We start from the raw sequence: 11350 nt of genomic DNA on the forward strand, positions 1-11350 counted from the left end.
CACACACAGTTTTCTTGCAGTTGAAGCAGAGCTTGTATATAATACAGGCATTTTAAGTATCTGTATCTTTTTGTGACACTTTCTTCTATTGACAGTCTGGCACTAGCATGGGAGAAACAAATTTTATTCCTATTAAGGAAGCAGATAGAGGCTAATATTTTTCTTCTAATATTATTCGTTTCATCTTATGTAAGAATCAAAGCAGTCCTTTACATATTAAATTGCATCCACCCATGCTTCATTTGGAAACTTGTGTTGCAACTGGAGCTTATCCAAACATAATACCAGTAACGCTTAATGTCCTTAACAACAAAAGAAAATACAATTTAACAATCATCTCTTGTACCAAAGTTGTTTGAAATCTGCTAAACAAACTGTATTGTTTGAGTGTAGCATTGTGACCGTCCCTGGGAAAGCATCAGAGTACCACAGGGGGTATATGGATTTCCAAAGGAAAAGTGGGCAAAACAGGGTTTTTTCAACATGGCTGTGAATGACTTTTCTGTGATTGAAAACTGCAGGTACTAGAGAAGCGGTGAAACACCCAGGTCCCAAGCATGCTAAATATACCTTGCGGAGGCAGGCAGAACAGAGTCCAGTTTGTGAGCCCTGCCTGCAGGGTGCCAGCTGTCCCACTCCTGCCTCGGATGACCTCTTGCAGTGAGCCTTCACATTGGCATAGTCACGTTCACGTTGCCACCAGACCTGGTCACCTCCAGCTGCTCCATGTCCAGAACCTGAAAGCTTCACCCAGGCCCCTAGGACAGGGTCCTCTTGCCATTCAGGGATGGGTCTGTCCCCCATCCAGCGCCCCAAGTCATGACCATGAGCAATCAGTGCCTGTAAAGAGGATCCTGGCTGAGTTTGGACTAGGGGATGCAAGTAGGATGCCAGGTATGGACTGAAAGGCAGTTTCATGCTTCTAATTTTCCCCAGACATCTCTTGCCTGCTTTTCTTTGTCCTGTGTCACCGTGACCCAGGGACACCAGTACCATGAGCCTCAGGAGCCTCTTCTCAAGCTGGGCTTTTGTGCTCCTTTTGCAGCCAAGCTACTGCTGCTGATTTGGGTCTGTAGGAGCATTTGTGTCCATAATAGAGCATCCAGGCTCATCTAGAATGTCTGAAAGTTGAAAAAGACACGAAAATTTCCTCTGTATGTCAGGTTTTTGGCAACAGCAAAACTCCACAGGGACTATTGTTTGTCTTTACACAGAGATAAATACTAAGATTGCTTTGGCAACAGCCAGGCTTTTATTCAGAGATTAGCTTCACATATCTTTATGAATTTAGAAATCAGTTGGAATCCTGACCATTGGCATTTAATGACTTCCTGTTTTTGTCTAAAATGCTTTTTATAGATAAAAGGCTTACTTTCTTCTTTGGCGGGGGGCAGTAGGGGGAGTACCATCTCTCTCCTGCAGTGACTAGATCAGCAGTGAATTCCGTTTTTCCTTAACAACCTTTTCATTTCAGGGATTCAAATGGTGCAGATAAATTGCCATGAGCTTGAGCTTTTGGTTTTCTTTTTGGAAAGCGGATTGCACATGCCATCTTTGCAAGGTGTTCTTTAAAACCACAACAATGTACATTTGAAACGAGGAGGTATTCGAACACCTTTGGTTTGCAGGTGTCAGTTGAAAAACAGTCCTGGTCTCCTCCATTTGCATTAGCACTTGATTTCTCCTTCAGAGACATCAGCCAAGGAACACTTGACAGCGGCTGGATCAGCTGGCCGGAGACCAGCAAACTCATTTTGCAGGACTGCAAGCAGCAGGCAGAGAATGACACCAAACAAGTGTTAACCTGGGCTGGAGTTTAATGAGCACCCATGAAATAAACCGGTCAGTTCTGACAGCTTGCTTCTGCCCATGTCTCATTTTCTCTTCAGTTTGTTTTCTTTTGTTATCAGTCCTCCCCAGGCTTTTCTGTCTGTTGCTGTTTCAAACTTCAAAAGCTTCATACACTACAGAGATACGCAAGGGCTTGGAGACCCACGCAGTATCTGAAACATCCGCAGCTGGTGCCAGGCTCTGTGGAAAGGCCTTCCAGGGTCCAGGTGGGAAGACACCCAGCAGATAGGACCTCCAGAAGGAAAGCCAGGAGACCGAGTGTCAGCGTACCTTACCTCCAGCACTTGGCAGCAAGCACTTAGGGGCAGTGAGTGCAAAGTGCTGCAGGCAGCAAGCTCATGAGGACTCCCACAGCTGCCATTTGTGAGTCCTATTGAGAAAAACCTGCTCTTTGTTACCACTGATCTGGGCTTGCAAACTGAAGCAGGAAGAGAAGACCAAAGGTGTCGGCCGCCCCAAGAAATGGGAAGGCGTGACGGCTGTAGATGGAGCCCCACCAACCACAGGCGTTTTCTGTCTGAGCATCTCCATGCTCAGAGATGGTGGTCGTGCAGCTAGTGCTGCCAGTGGGATTGTTGGCTAATGGTTGTTGGCGGCACCCTGTGAAATGCTGCAGTGTGTCAGGTGTATCTTCAGCTGGCCCTGGGTGCAGCAGGTGTAGTTGCAGAATTGTATCTAGTTTAAAAGGAGGGCTTTGACCTAGAGATCTCACCAAGGAATTTGTAAGAGTGAGTATTTAAATGATAAATTGTTGGGAGCAGTGTGGTGATGTGAGCATAGGAAGAGAACAGGGAGAGCAGAGGCCAGCCTGTAGCAAAGGAGCCTGTATGCCATCAGGAGTATCAGTTGTGGTCAAGACTGTATGTCCATTTAGGAAGAGCTTTTTACTTTATTTTTTTTCTGAAAAGAAAGTGAGCGATGAGGATTAAAGGGATGAACCGGTGAAATACTAAATATTAAGGCCCAGAATGAGGTGATGCTAACATACACTGGAACTTCACTTTTTGTGGGCAAGGCATGCTGCTCCTCCCAGCCCAGCTAGAGCACAGGCAGAGCCCCAAGGAAGCTTTCATGTTAAGTGATTAGCATGCCTTAAACCAGATAAATGCTTCAAGAGGGCAGCAGCCAGGTTCCTCAGAGAGGGGGTGATTTGTTGACAAAGATAGCCATGCCTTAAACACCGAATTAATTCTGTGCACAGGAGTTCAAAGGTGAAGACAGATGTTTGAAGCAGACACATACTGTATTCCTCCTGGGAAGGGGAAATAAGTTTTGGAGCAAGACATGATTTCTGCGTTCCTCCATGATCCAGCTGTTATTTTGCGCAAAGTCTGACCAAACTCAGTAGCTCAAAATCCCAGAACAGGATTCAGGAAGAGGCTGGAGTGTGTGTATGCATATAGCTGCGGAGAAGGTAGGAAATCAGGGAAGGGATGCAGTACTAGCAGCAACAGTTTGTTTAAAAATCCCTTTGCAAACCATGGGTGCAGTAGACTAAAAAATCTGGCAAACCTGTCAACTTTTCATGTGGAGTTCAGATACCTGGAAAAGTTGAGGTCAGGATTTTATCTGTAACGTGCACATGCAGAGCTGTTCAGCTCATGAGAGACTAGAATGGGGTCCCCAAGGATGGGGCAAGTACAGTGTTGTGAAAGACAGGCTGATAACTCATACCACCCAGCTCCTCCCATATGCCTTCTAGTTCTGTATTTTCTCTTACTTGCCTGAGTCCTCTTACTCCAAATCATCTTATGAGAAGTACACGTAAGATACTGTTGCATGAATATGAATGTAGATTTTATTTAGCTTTGCTTTGTTTCTCATTTCCTATTTTACACTGCTGGAGACATCCCCCCTTCCCTTCACACACAGCCCCACCAGAGAAATGTTTGGCTTGAAACCCAAAGGGGCCATTGCATCAAAGTCTCCCAGGCACATGTCAGAGAAAGCAGCATTTTGCACTCAGTCAGAAACTGCAGAAGGAGTGTGCTATGAATCTGTCACTCATTCAAAATTCGTACAGCTTCCTTAAATAAAGACACCTTAAATAAATGAAGGGGTTTTGAAAGCACCCATTTCAACAAGACCGTTGTTACTGGTACACTGCATGCTGCTCTCCCCTGTCTAGGGTACTTTTCAAGGGCTGTGTTTCACTGTCATCCTCCCTGAGCCTTTTGGAGTCTGTGGATGGAAAGGCAAGCCTTTCATATCTGAAATTCTGCAGAATTTGCCAAATTTAGCATAGGATTATTTTACATTCGTTAATCTGGTCCATATGTGGTAGTCACATTTTATTTTTTCACATAAAAATTCCATGGGTGGAAGCAAACCTTACCCCAGTGCTGACTATTTCCAGCAGAAACTACAAATAACAGCAACAACTGTGTTTTCATCCACCAAGAACTGTAAGCTTTATTGTAGTAATGTTGTGGCAAAATTGGGGAAAATGATGTCAGACTAGAATTAGAAGAAGAATTCTTACACTTCTTACACATTACTCCTACACTATGTATGTTTACAGCATGATAAACTATATTCATGGATTTTTTGCACATATAATAATTAAGCATTCATTTTAGATTTCATTCTCTAATATTTGGATCTGGGGAAAACAATACATAGCTGTAAATAAGCGTTATTTCATGCAGTACTTATCTCTATTCATCCTATGCACAAGATAATAGGCAGTGTGATAAGGAGGGTTATTGATACAGCTTACAGATGGCTAGGGCATGAAGAAGTGCAGTTGTGTTGCAGCTGACGAGCTTGCTTCTCAGCTAGCATAGCAAGTGGCTTTCCCTGCTGAGGGTGGGATTGTATCAGGAAGTGGAAAATGCCAGGCATTTCTGTAGCCCTTTTTGGCTATGGTTTTGTTAAATAAAACAAGTCGTCTCCCCATAGCATTGCTTTCACCCTGCAGAAAGTGCAGCAAGACCGTGCTCCATGTTGGTAACTGGCAGTGGTGCCCAGTGTCCTTTCCTCTCTCGGTCACCATTGTCCCAGTGGAAGAGGCAGTGTAGTCACCTGTCACAAGTGCCACGCTGAGAACAGGAGGGGATTTGGAGAGGACAGCAGGTGGACAAGGGGAGGTGGGCAACTGCAATGTCACTGCAGTTCAGCTGGAGTGGGTCTTTTCCGTCTTTGGTATGGTAGTGCCTTATCCTGCTTCTGTAATCTTAACAAAACTGCAAACACAAGCAAGGTGTTTTTTCCTCCCTGCTTTCCTCTCACTCCCTAAAAGAGGCCCTTTCCATATTTTTCCCCTCCATATGGACTTCTCCGTATGAGAAATTTGCAGGGTGAGTGTGAGGCCATTCCAGAAAACAGTAAAGTCAGGGTCAACACCAAAGATGGGTGGGAGAGGGTACATGAAAGGGACACAGTATGGTTAAGCAAGAGAAAAGGGGTGTTTCAGAATAGGTGTGCATTGACAAGGGCTGCATCCCACCAGGGCCTCTGAGGGACTTGGAATGTGACTTGGCAGGAGCAGAAACGCTTCTTTTATTTTGCTGTTGTGAGTTAGAGGAAAATAAACGGTGATGGAATAAACGCAGACTTATGCTGTCCAAGGCAAGATGGGGGGGGGGGGGGGGGAAGTGCTGCTTAGGAAATGCTTCGCTTGCTAACCTGAGAAGTAGCCCTCACAAGTAGCCGTCCAGTCTGGTCACTGGGAGGTGGTCGTGTGCGGGTCCTTGGCATCCGGGCTGGGTGTTGGAGGCTGAATTGCATCCTTGGCCTGCTGCCCACCCCTGGGGCGGTGTGGGGACACCGTGGCCCTGGGGAGCTGCCGGGAGGGGGACAGCAAGCAAGCCTTGAGGTGCTCTTCTGTGCCACCTCCTGCCAGGACTGGCCCCGAGCGGTCCCCGGGGACTGGGTGCCAGCGTGCTTCCAGCATGTTGTTTGCAAACTTCTTACAGCCTCCCCAGAGCAATGCCTAACACAAAAATACACTGCAGTTGATCAGTGTCCCACTAAAACAAGGCTTGCTTTCTGTCTGCAGCAGCAGACAGAAAGCAAAAAACAATTTAATCTGCAGCCCTAGGATAAAACTGGACCAAATGCTTTTGCCATGCACATAGAGGGACAGTCACTTGGAATTCACTTCTCTGAGCCTGGGTTTAGATCTGTGCAGCGTCTGCCTTTTGGCTCTTTGAAAAACAAAAGAAAGCTCCACAAGACAAACTGACTGTGGTTTTCCCCCCTCTTCAACCTCTTTTCCACTAACTATGTCAGATCTTCCGGATATGTCAGCTTCTCAGAAGGGGGGCTGTTACTTGCTTTGGTTCTTACCAAGTTTTTGTAAATACAGGCATCAATTTAAGACAGTCTCCACTGGTAGGAAGAAATGTCATCCCGAGTGGTCAGTGCTTAGTGATAAACTAAACCAGCAGGCATGCTTGACTGCAGTAGCACAGAGGTGATCTGTCATTCAAGTACAGCCCTGAATTAATATTTCTGTGTTTTAAGAGGCTGTTTCTATCATATCCTTTTTTCCTAATTTATCTTTCTATATTGTCTGCAGTTTGTTGTGTTGATTTTGCAAACATTCCTGAGAGGACCAAGGACCTAGTAATGAGTGACTAGTTCGTCAGTGTTTATTCTCAAGTAGCTTGTTTCTTTTCTGCTGCTGGTTTTTGGAGTTGTTTTCTCTTTTGTTTTTCTAGTCACTCATTTTTGTGTGATTTATCATGGTTGGTTTCATATGCCTACTGCCCACAACCGTTTTTACTCTTGCGATCAAATCTTGCTGTGAGGCCATGCCACGCTTACCCAGGAGTTTCCAAGCATGCAACTACCATGGAAATACAATCCCTGCTGGTGCACCAGATGAGGGTTCAAGACAGATGTGATGTAGTCATATCATGGTCATTGGAAAGCCCCCAGTGGACTTCTGCCACAGCGCAGTAAGACAGACCATGCACAAGGAGCTGGAGTTTCAGCCCTGGGTGAGAGGTATCACACACAGCAAGAAAAGATGAGATTAGTGTCATGACTGCTTTGTTATAACTTAGATTTCCTGCTGTAAAATGCGCTTATCGGTCTATAGGGACCCTTCCCCTCTCGTCTTCTTAAATCTTTTTAAAAGATGCAGTGCCATTTCTCCAGTTCCCTCAAGCTTTACTGTCTCATGGCTAGCCATTCACCCCTCAGCCTGATGGCATTTCTTCTTCACCAGGCCTTCTCTTCCCAGACCCGCAGGGCAGACATTGGCCATACACCATAGCAATGTTCCTCCTGCTGCAATTGAACATCTCGGTCAGATTCGTGCACTGCCAGCGCCTCTAAGGACTGCCAGGGCTGGTGGTGTCACCCCAAGATGCTATCTGTCCAGGCAACAGTGCTCTTCAGCCACCCAAGGATGTACCATCTGTGATTTTATTTGTGGATGTTGGGCTCTCCTAGTGCCATGGCATGACAATGACATATCCATGATGATGAGCAGATTTGATTCACTAAATACAATAGATCGGCTTTGTATGTCATTGTAATGTGGGTTTCACCAAGCTTATAAAATGTTAAGATGCACCTGGAAATTACCCACGCTGTACTTCGGGCTGCTCTCAGTTCTGTTCCTGAGTAGCAAAATACATCAAGATTTTGGTGTATGCTTAAGGCTTTTCAGTATATGGCAGCAGGAAGCTTTTGGATCTCATTGTTTTATTAGATGTGATATTTTTAGATAGTCATTCTTCATTAAATCAATGCACAACAGATTTCTGGAAGGGGAAGAATTTAACCTCACTTTTAGCTTAGTATCACTTTATTTTGACAAATATTCCAGGTAAGAAGTGAAAAACTAAATTTCAAGCTTTTTTTCCTTCCAGGGAAAGAATTTCATGTTTAACAGATGATGTTTCCTATATCTGAAGTAATAGGAGCCTGACATTTTTGTGTTCTTTGCATTGTACCTAACTCAAACATGCCCTTACCGTGAGTGATGATTTCCAGTATTTTCCAGGGTACTGACAGTTAAATAACAAGTGAGAAAACCAGAGACGTTGTTTGTGACACCATTTGCAAGGACTTAGCTTAATAAGCCACTGGAGCCATTGGCATGGTGGGAAGTTTTGCTAGGAAAATCCCAGGGGCTAAAGTAAAACAAAGCCCACTAGACTGAATGGAGCTGGCTTCAATGGCTTTTACTTCCCAATAACAAATGAGCCGTCTGTTCAGAAGCTTCAAGCTAGCCCTGTTTGCACAAAGGTGCGGTCCTGGATGCTGTGTGCTCCTCTGCTGCCACTGCTGCCGCGTGAAGGAAACGGGTTGGAAAGTCAGCCTGGTCCACAGCTGGGGGCCAGGGAAGCAGAAAGCCTATGTTGCCCAAGTGGGTCTGGAGCTAGGCAGCGTGGGTTTCTTCTCCACTCGACACCCTGGCTGCCAGCACATCGTTGACCCAGCTCCAGGCCTGGGGTGAGCAGCAAGGTGGCAACTTGCAGAATAACGACTTCCATTCTCTTCCAGAGCTGGGTGGGAAGGCGACTGTTTGTTCATATGTTTTTTCAGTGTAGCTGCACAGGGCATTTAGTTGCTTGCTCAACCACAGTCCACTTTTTCTTGAGTGCAACCACATCAAGCCTCAGCATGTAGGTTGTTGGAGCTGAGATACTGAGGAGCCCAGAGAGGCTCAGAAACTCCACTTGAGATCAGTGTTTAGTGCAGTGGGCTGCATGTGGAATTTTGTCAAAGACTTTGGGGCTTTCTCAGGGGCAAATGCCTACCTGCCTCACCGTAGTGTTTCTTGTTATTGCTGCTTTTAACAAACATACCTAAAAATAATAGCAACAGAATGTTCTGTTTGACATGTTTAGTTTCTCAACAACAGATTTGAAAAAAAACAACCAAAAAAAATTGTTGGAAAATCGGAAGCTTTCAACTGCAACTTTGAACAATGCTAGGAGAGCTTTCCTGTCAGCTCCATTGTTCCCACATTGGACTTTTCTGCTACAGGCCTGGTGAGGATGCTGTCATCGTCTTTTGTCCTTGACTGTAGATCCCATGACTTGCAGTGTTCCCGTCTCTGATGTTGTTCTCCCGAGGCAGCCTGTAATGAAGAAAATACATGCTCAAGCTGGAACAAAGTCCACTGCTGCCTCACTTGCTAGGAAGCAGAACACAACATGCACAGTTTCAGCAGCGACTGGTTGAATTTGAAAGATTGTCTTGGTTTCTGCAGAAACCAGGTCAGCAGAGCTGCTCTGTGCAGAGGGCAGCCTCTGTATCAACCCAGACAATCCTGCAAATAGAGATGCAGTTTTCTACTCCTGTGGGAACAGGTACAAGGAAGGGACAAAAGACTGTAGTCCTTTGCATGGGTTTCAAGTACTCTTGTCTAGGACTGCTGGAATCCAAAAGAGCTGCAGACAAAAGCTGTGAAATGGATTCATATGTTTGATGCCACCTCGGCGTGGGAGAGTTTCATCCCTATTCTTAAAATTGCTGCCAGCCCCTAACAAAGTCATTTGGCCAAGACACCCGTGCTTTGTACTGGCAGCTGGCAGTTCGCCTCCTAGCTTCTTTGCCTTTGTAAGCTTTGTTGGTCAGCAAAGTGATAGGCATTGAGTGGCACTGTGGCACCTTCAGTCGCAAGCAAGCTCAGTTTAGGGATAATTTTTTGTACATGGAAACCCTGTGTATGGTTGCCTGGTTGGCAACAAATGTCTGTAGCCCAGCACACCCTGCATGTTTGCAAAGCCCTTCAGAAAACGTTCTTCTGTTTGATCTAGGTGGGTTTGGCGTCCAAACGGAAAGGTGTCTGAACAGCTTACAGCTGGCACCTTCTTGGCAGGCATGGCAAAAAGGCTGCATGCTGCAGAGAATGACTGTAGTCAGCTGCTAGACCTGCAGAGAGCATCACTGCAGAAAAAAAACGGACGCAGTATGTTAACAAATAAATACCCCAGTGACAGGAAAACCCATTTGAAAACAGCGCTCACTGGGTAGTGCTGGGAAGCCCTTATTGCTGCTGCCTGTGCTAAGCCTGCCCACTGATGATAAGACCTTGGTTTCCACCTCAGCCAAGCATGTCAGCCTGGAAAATCTCAGGAGCACCATCTTCGTTCTGACATGATTGGTGTGTAAGGGCTTCCCCAGCGGTGCTTATATTTAAAACCTCTTTAACCTTGCAAGGAATTAGCATCTTCATTTACACTCGGTACTCCCAATAAAGTGCAAGGCATTTGATTTCATTTCTGCATTGAACTCCAAATTTTGTTCTGGGCTTTATCCCCCTCAGAGCTTTGCAAAGCAGAGAAAGGAGGGGGATGCATTTTAATCAGGGTAAGGCTCTTTGGCATTTACACTATTGAAGCCTGAGGAGCCTCTGAATTTCTGTTGAATAGAGCCCTAAGAAAAGAAGTAGATCTGTTGAAGGACGACATTTCAGTTCAAGAAGGATGTGTGTTTAGGACTTTCCATTACATAATGGGCTGAAATGGATTAACAAGACCCAGGCTTTCTTTTTCTTGAGAATTGCTGCCTGCACCACTCTTTTTCTATTACTGATGCTTCAGTCACAGCACTCACAGAAAGGTTTTCTTTGTTGTTATTAGTTTGAGAAGTAAATTGCAGCATTGTTTCTCCTGATCAAGAGATTGATTAGTCAGAGGTCTCTAGCTGAAGGGAAAAAATGTTCCTCATTATCAACTTTAAATGCAAATGTATTTGCCAAGCAGAGAACGTTTCAGATGGTGAGGGGGGCGGGGAATGCCTTGCTCTTTTGATGTGCTGCCCATAACCATTTGCAGATCTTTGAAAGGCAGCCCTCTCATCAGGTCAGTGAAGAAATAGTGTGGGAACATTCTCTTGAAAGAGAAAATTAACCATTGCCGCTCCCAGTTGGATGATTCTCATAGTGTCTTGACGAGAAACGGTGCATTAGTATATTTGTGGGTTTTGTTGTGTTTTGTCCGCTCTTTCTCTTCCTAGGTGCTTTCATAATCTGCTGGACCCCAGGATTAGTCTTGCTGCTCCTCGATGTTTGCTGTCCCCAGTGCAACGTTCTGGCCTACGAAAAATTTTTCCTGCTCCTGGCAGAGTTCAACTCCGCCATGAACCCCATCATCTACTCCTACCGGGACAAGGAAATGAGCGCGACCTTCAAGCAGATCCTCTGCTGCCAGCGCAGTGAGAGCGCCAACGGCCCCACCGAAGGCTCAGACCGGTCAGCATCCTCACTCAACCACACCATCTTGGCTGGCGTCCACAGCAACGACCATTCGGTGGTGTAAAACCGCAGCCAGCCACGTGGCCGATGAAGAGCAGCAGGCTACGCTGCGGAGTGGGGTGGTTGCACGGTCCCAGGGAAGGTAACCCACTCACAAGGTTTTCTCAAACACTAATGGACTACAAGTGCTTCTTTTCCAGGGAGCCCGACACACTGTCGCAGTCCGCCCCATTCGCAAGACTGGCCATGCTGCAAGGCCTTTGATTTCTACTTTCAAAAAGTAGAAGGCAGATGCCTTGTGGTGGAGGTCATCGGTAGCCCATGGAAAGCCTCGCT

At 45.8% G+C, this 11350-nt stretch overlaps 1 protein-coding gene across 1 annotated transcript in view; it reads left to right on the top strand.

Annotated features, from left to right (window-relative positions):
- Positions 1–11078, top strand: part of LPAR1 (lysophosphatidic acid receptor 1) — a gene marked incomplete at both ends in the record, with an annotated part of 47303 nt that extends 36225 nt beyond the window's left edge. Inside the window, one exon of the mRNA XM_082336626.1 lies at positions 10777–11078. Within this exon, the coding sequence (XP_082192752.1) occupies positions 10777–11078 (302 nt within the window). The remainder of the gene's footprint in view (positions 1–10776) is intronic.
- Between the last annotated feature and the right edge of the window lie 272 nt (positions 11079–11350).

The sequence above is a fragment of the Platalea leucorodia genome, assembly GCF_965183815.1.
Source record: "Platalea leucorodia genome assembly, chromosome: Z".
NCBI lineage: Eukaryota > Metazoa > Chordata > Aves > Pelecaniformes > Threskiornithidae > Platalea > Platalea leucorodia.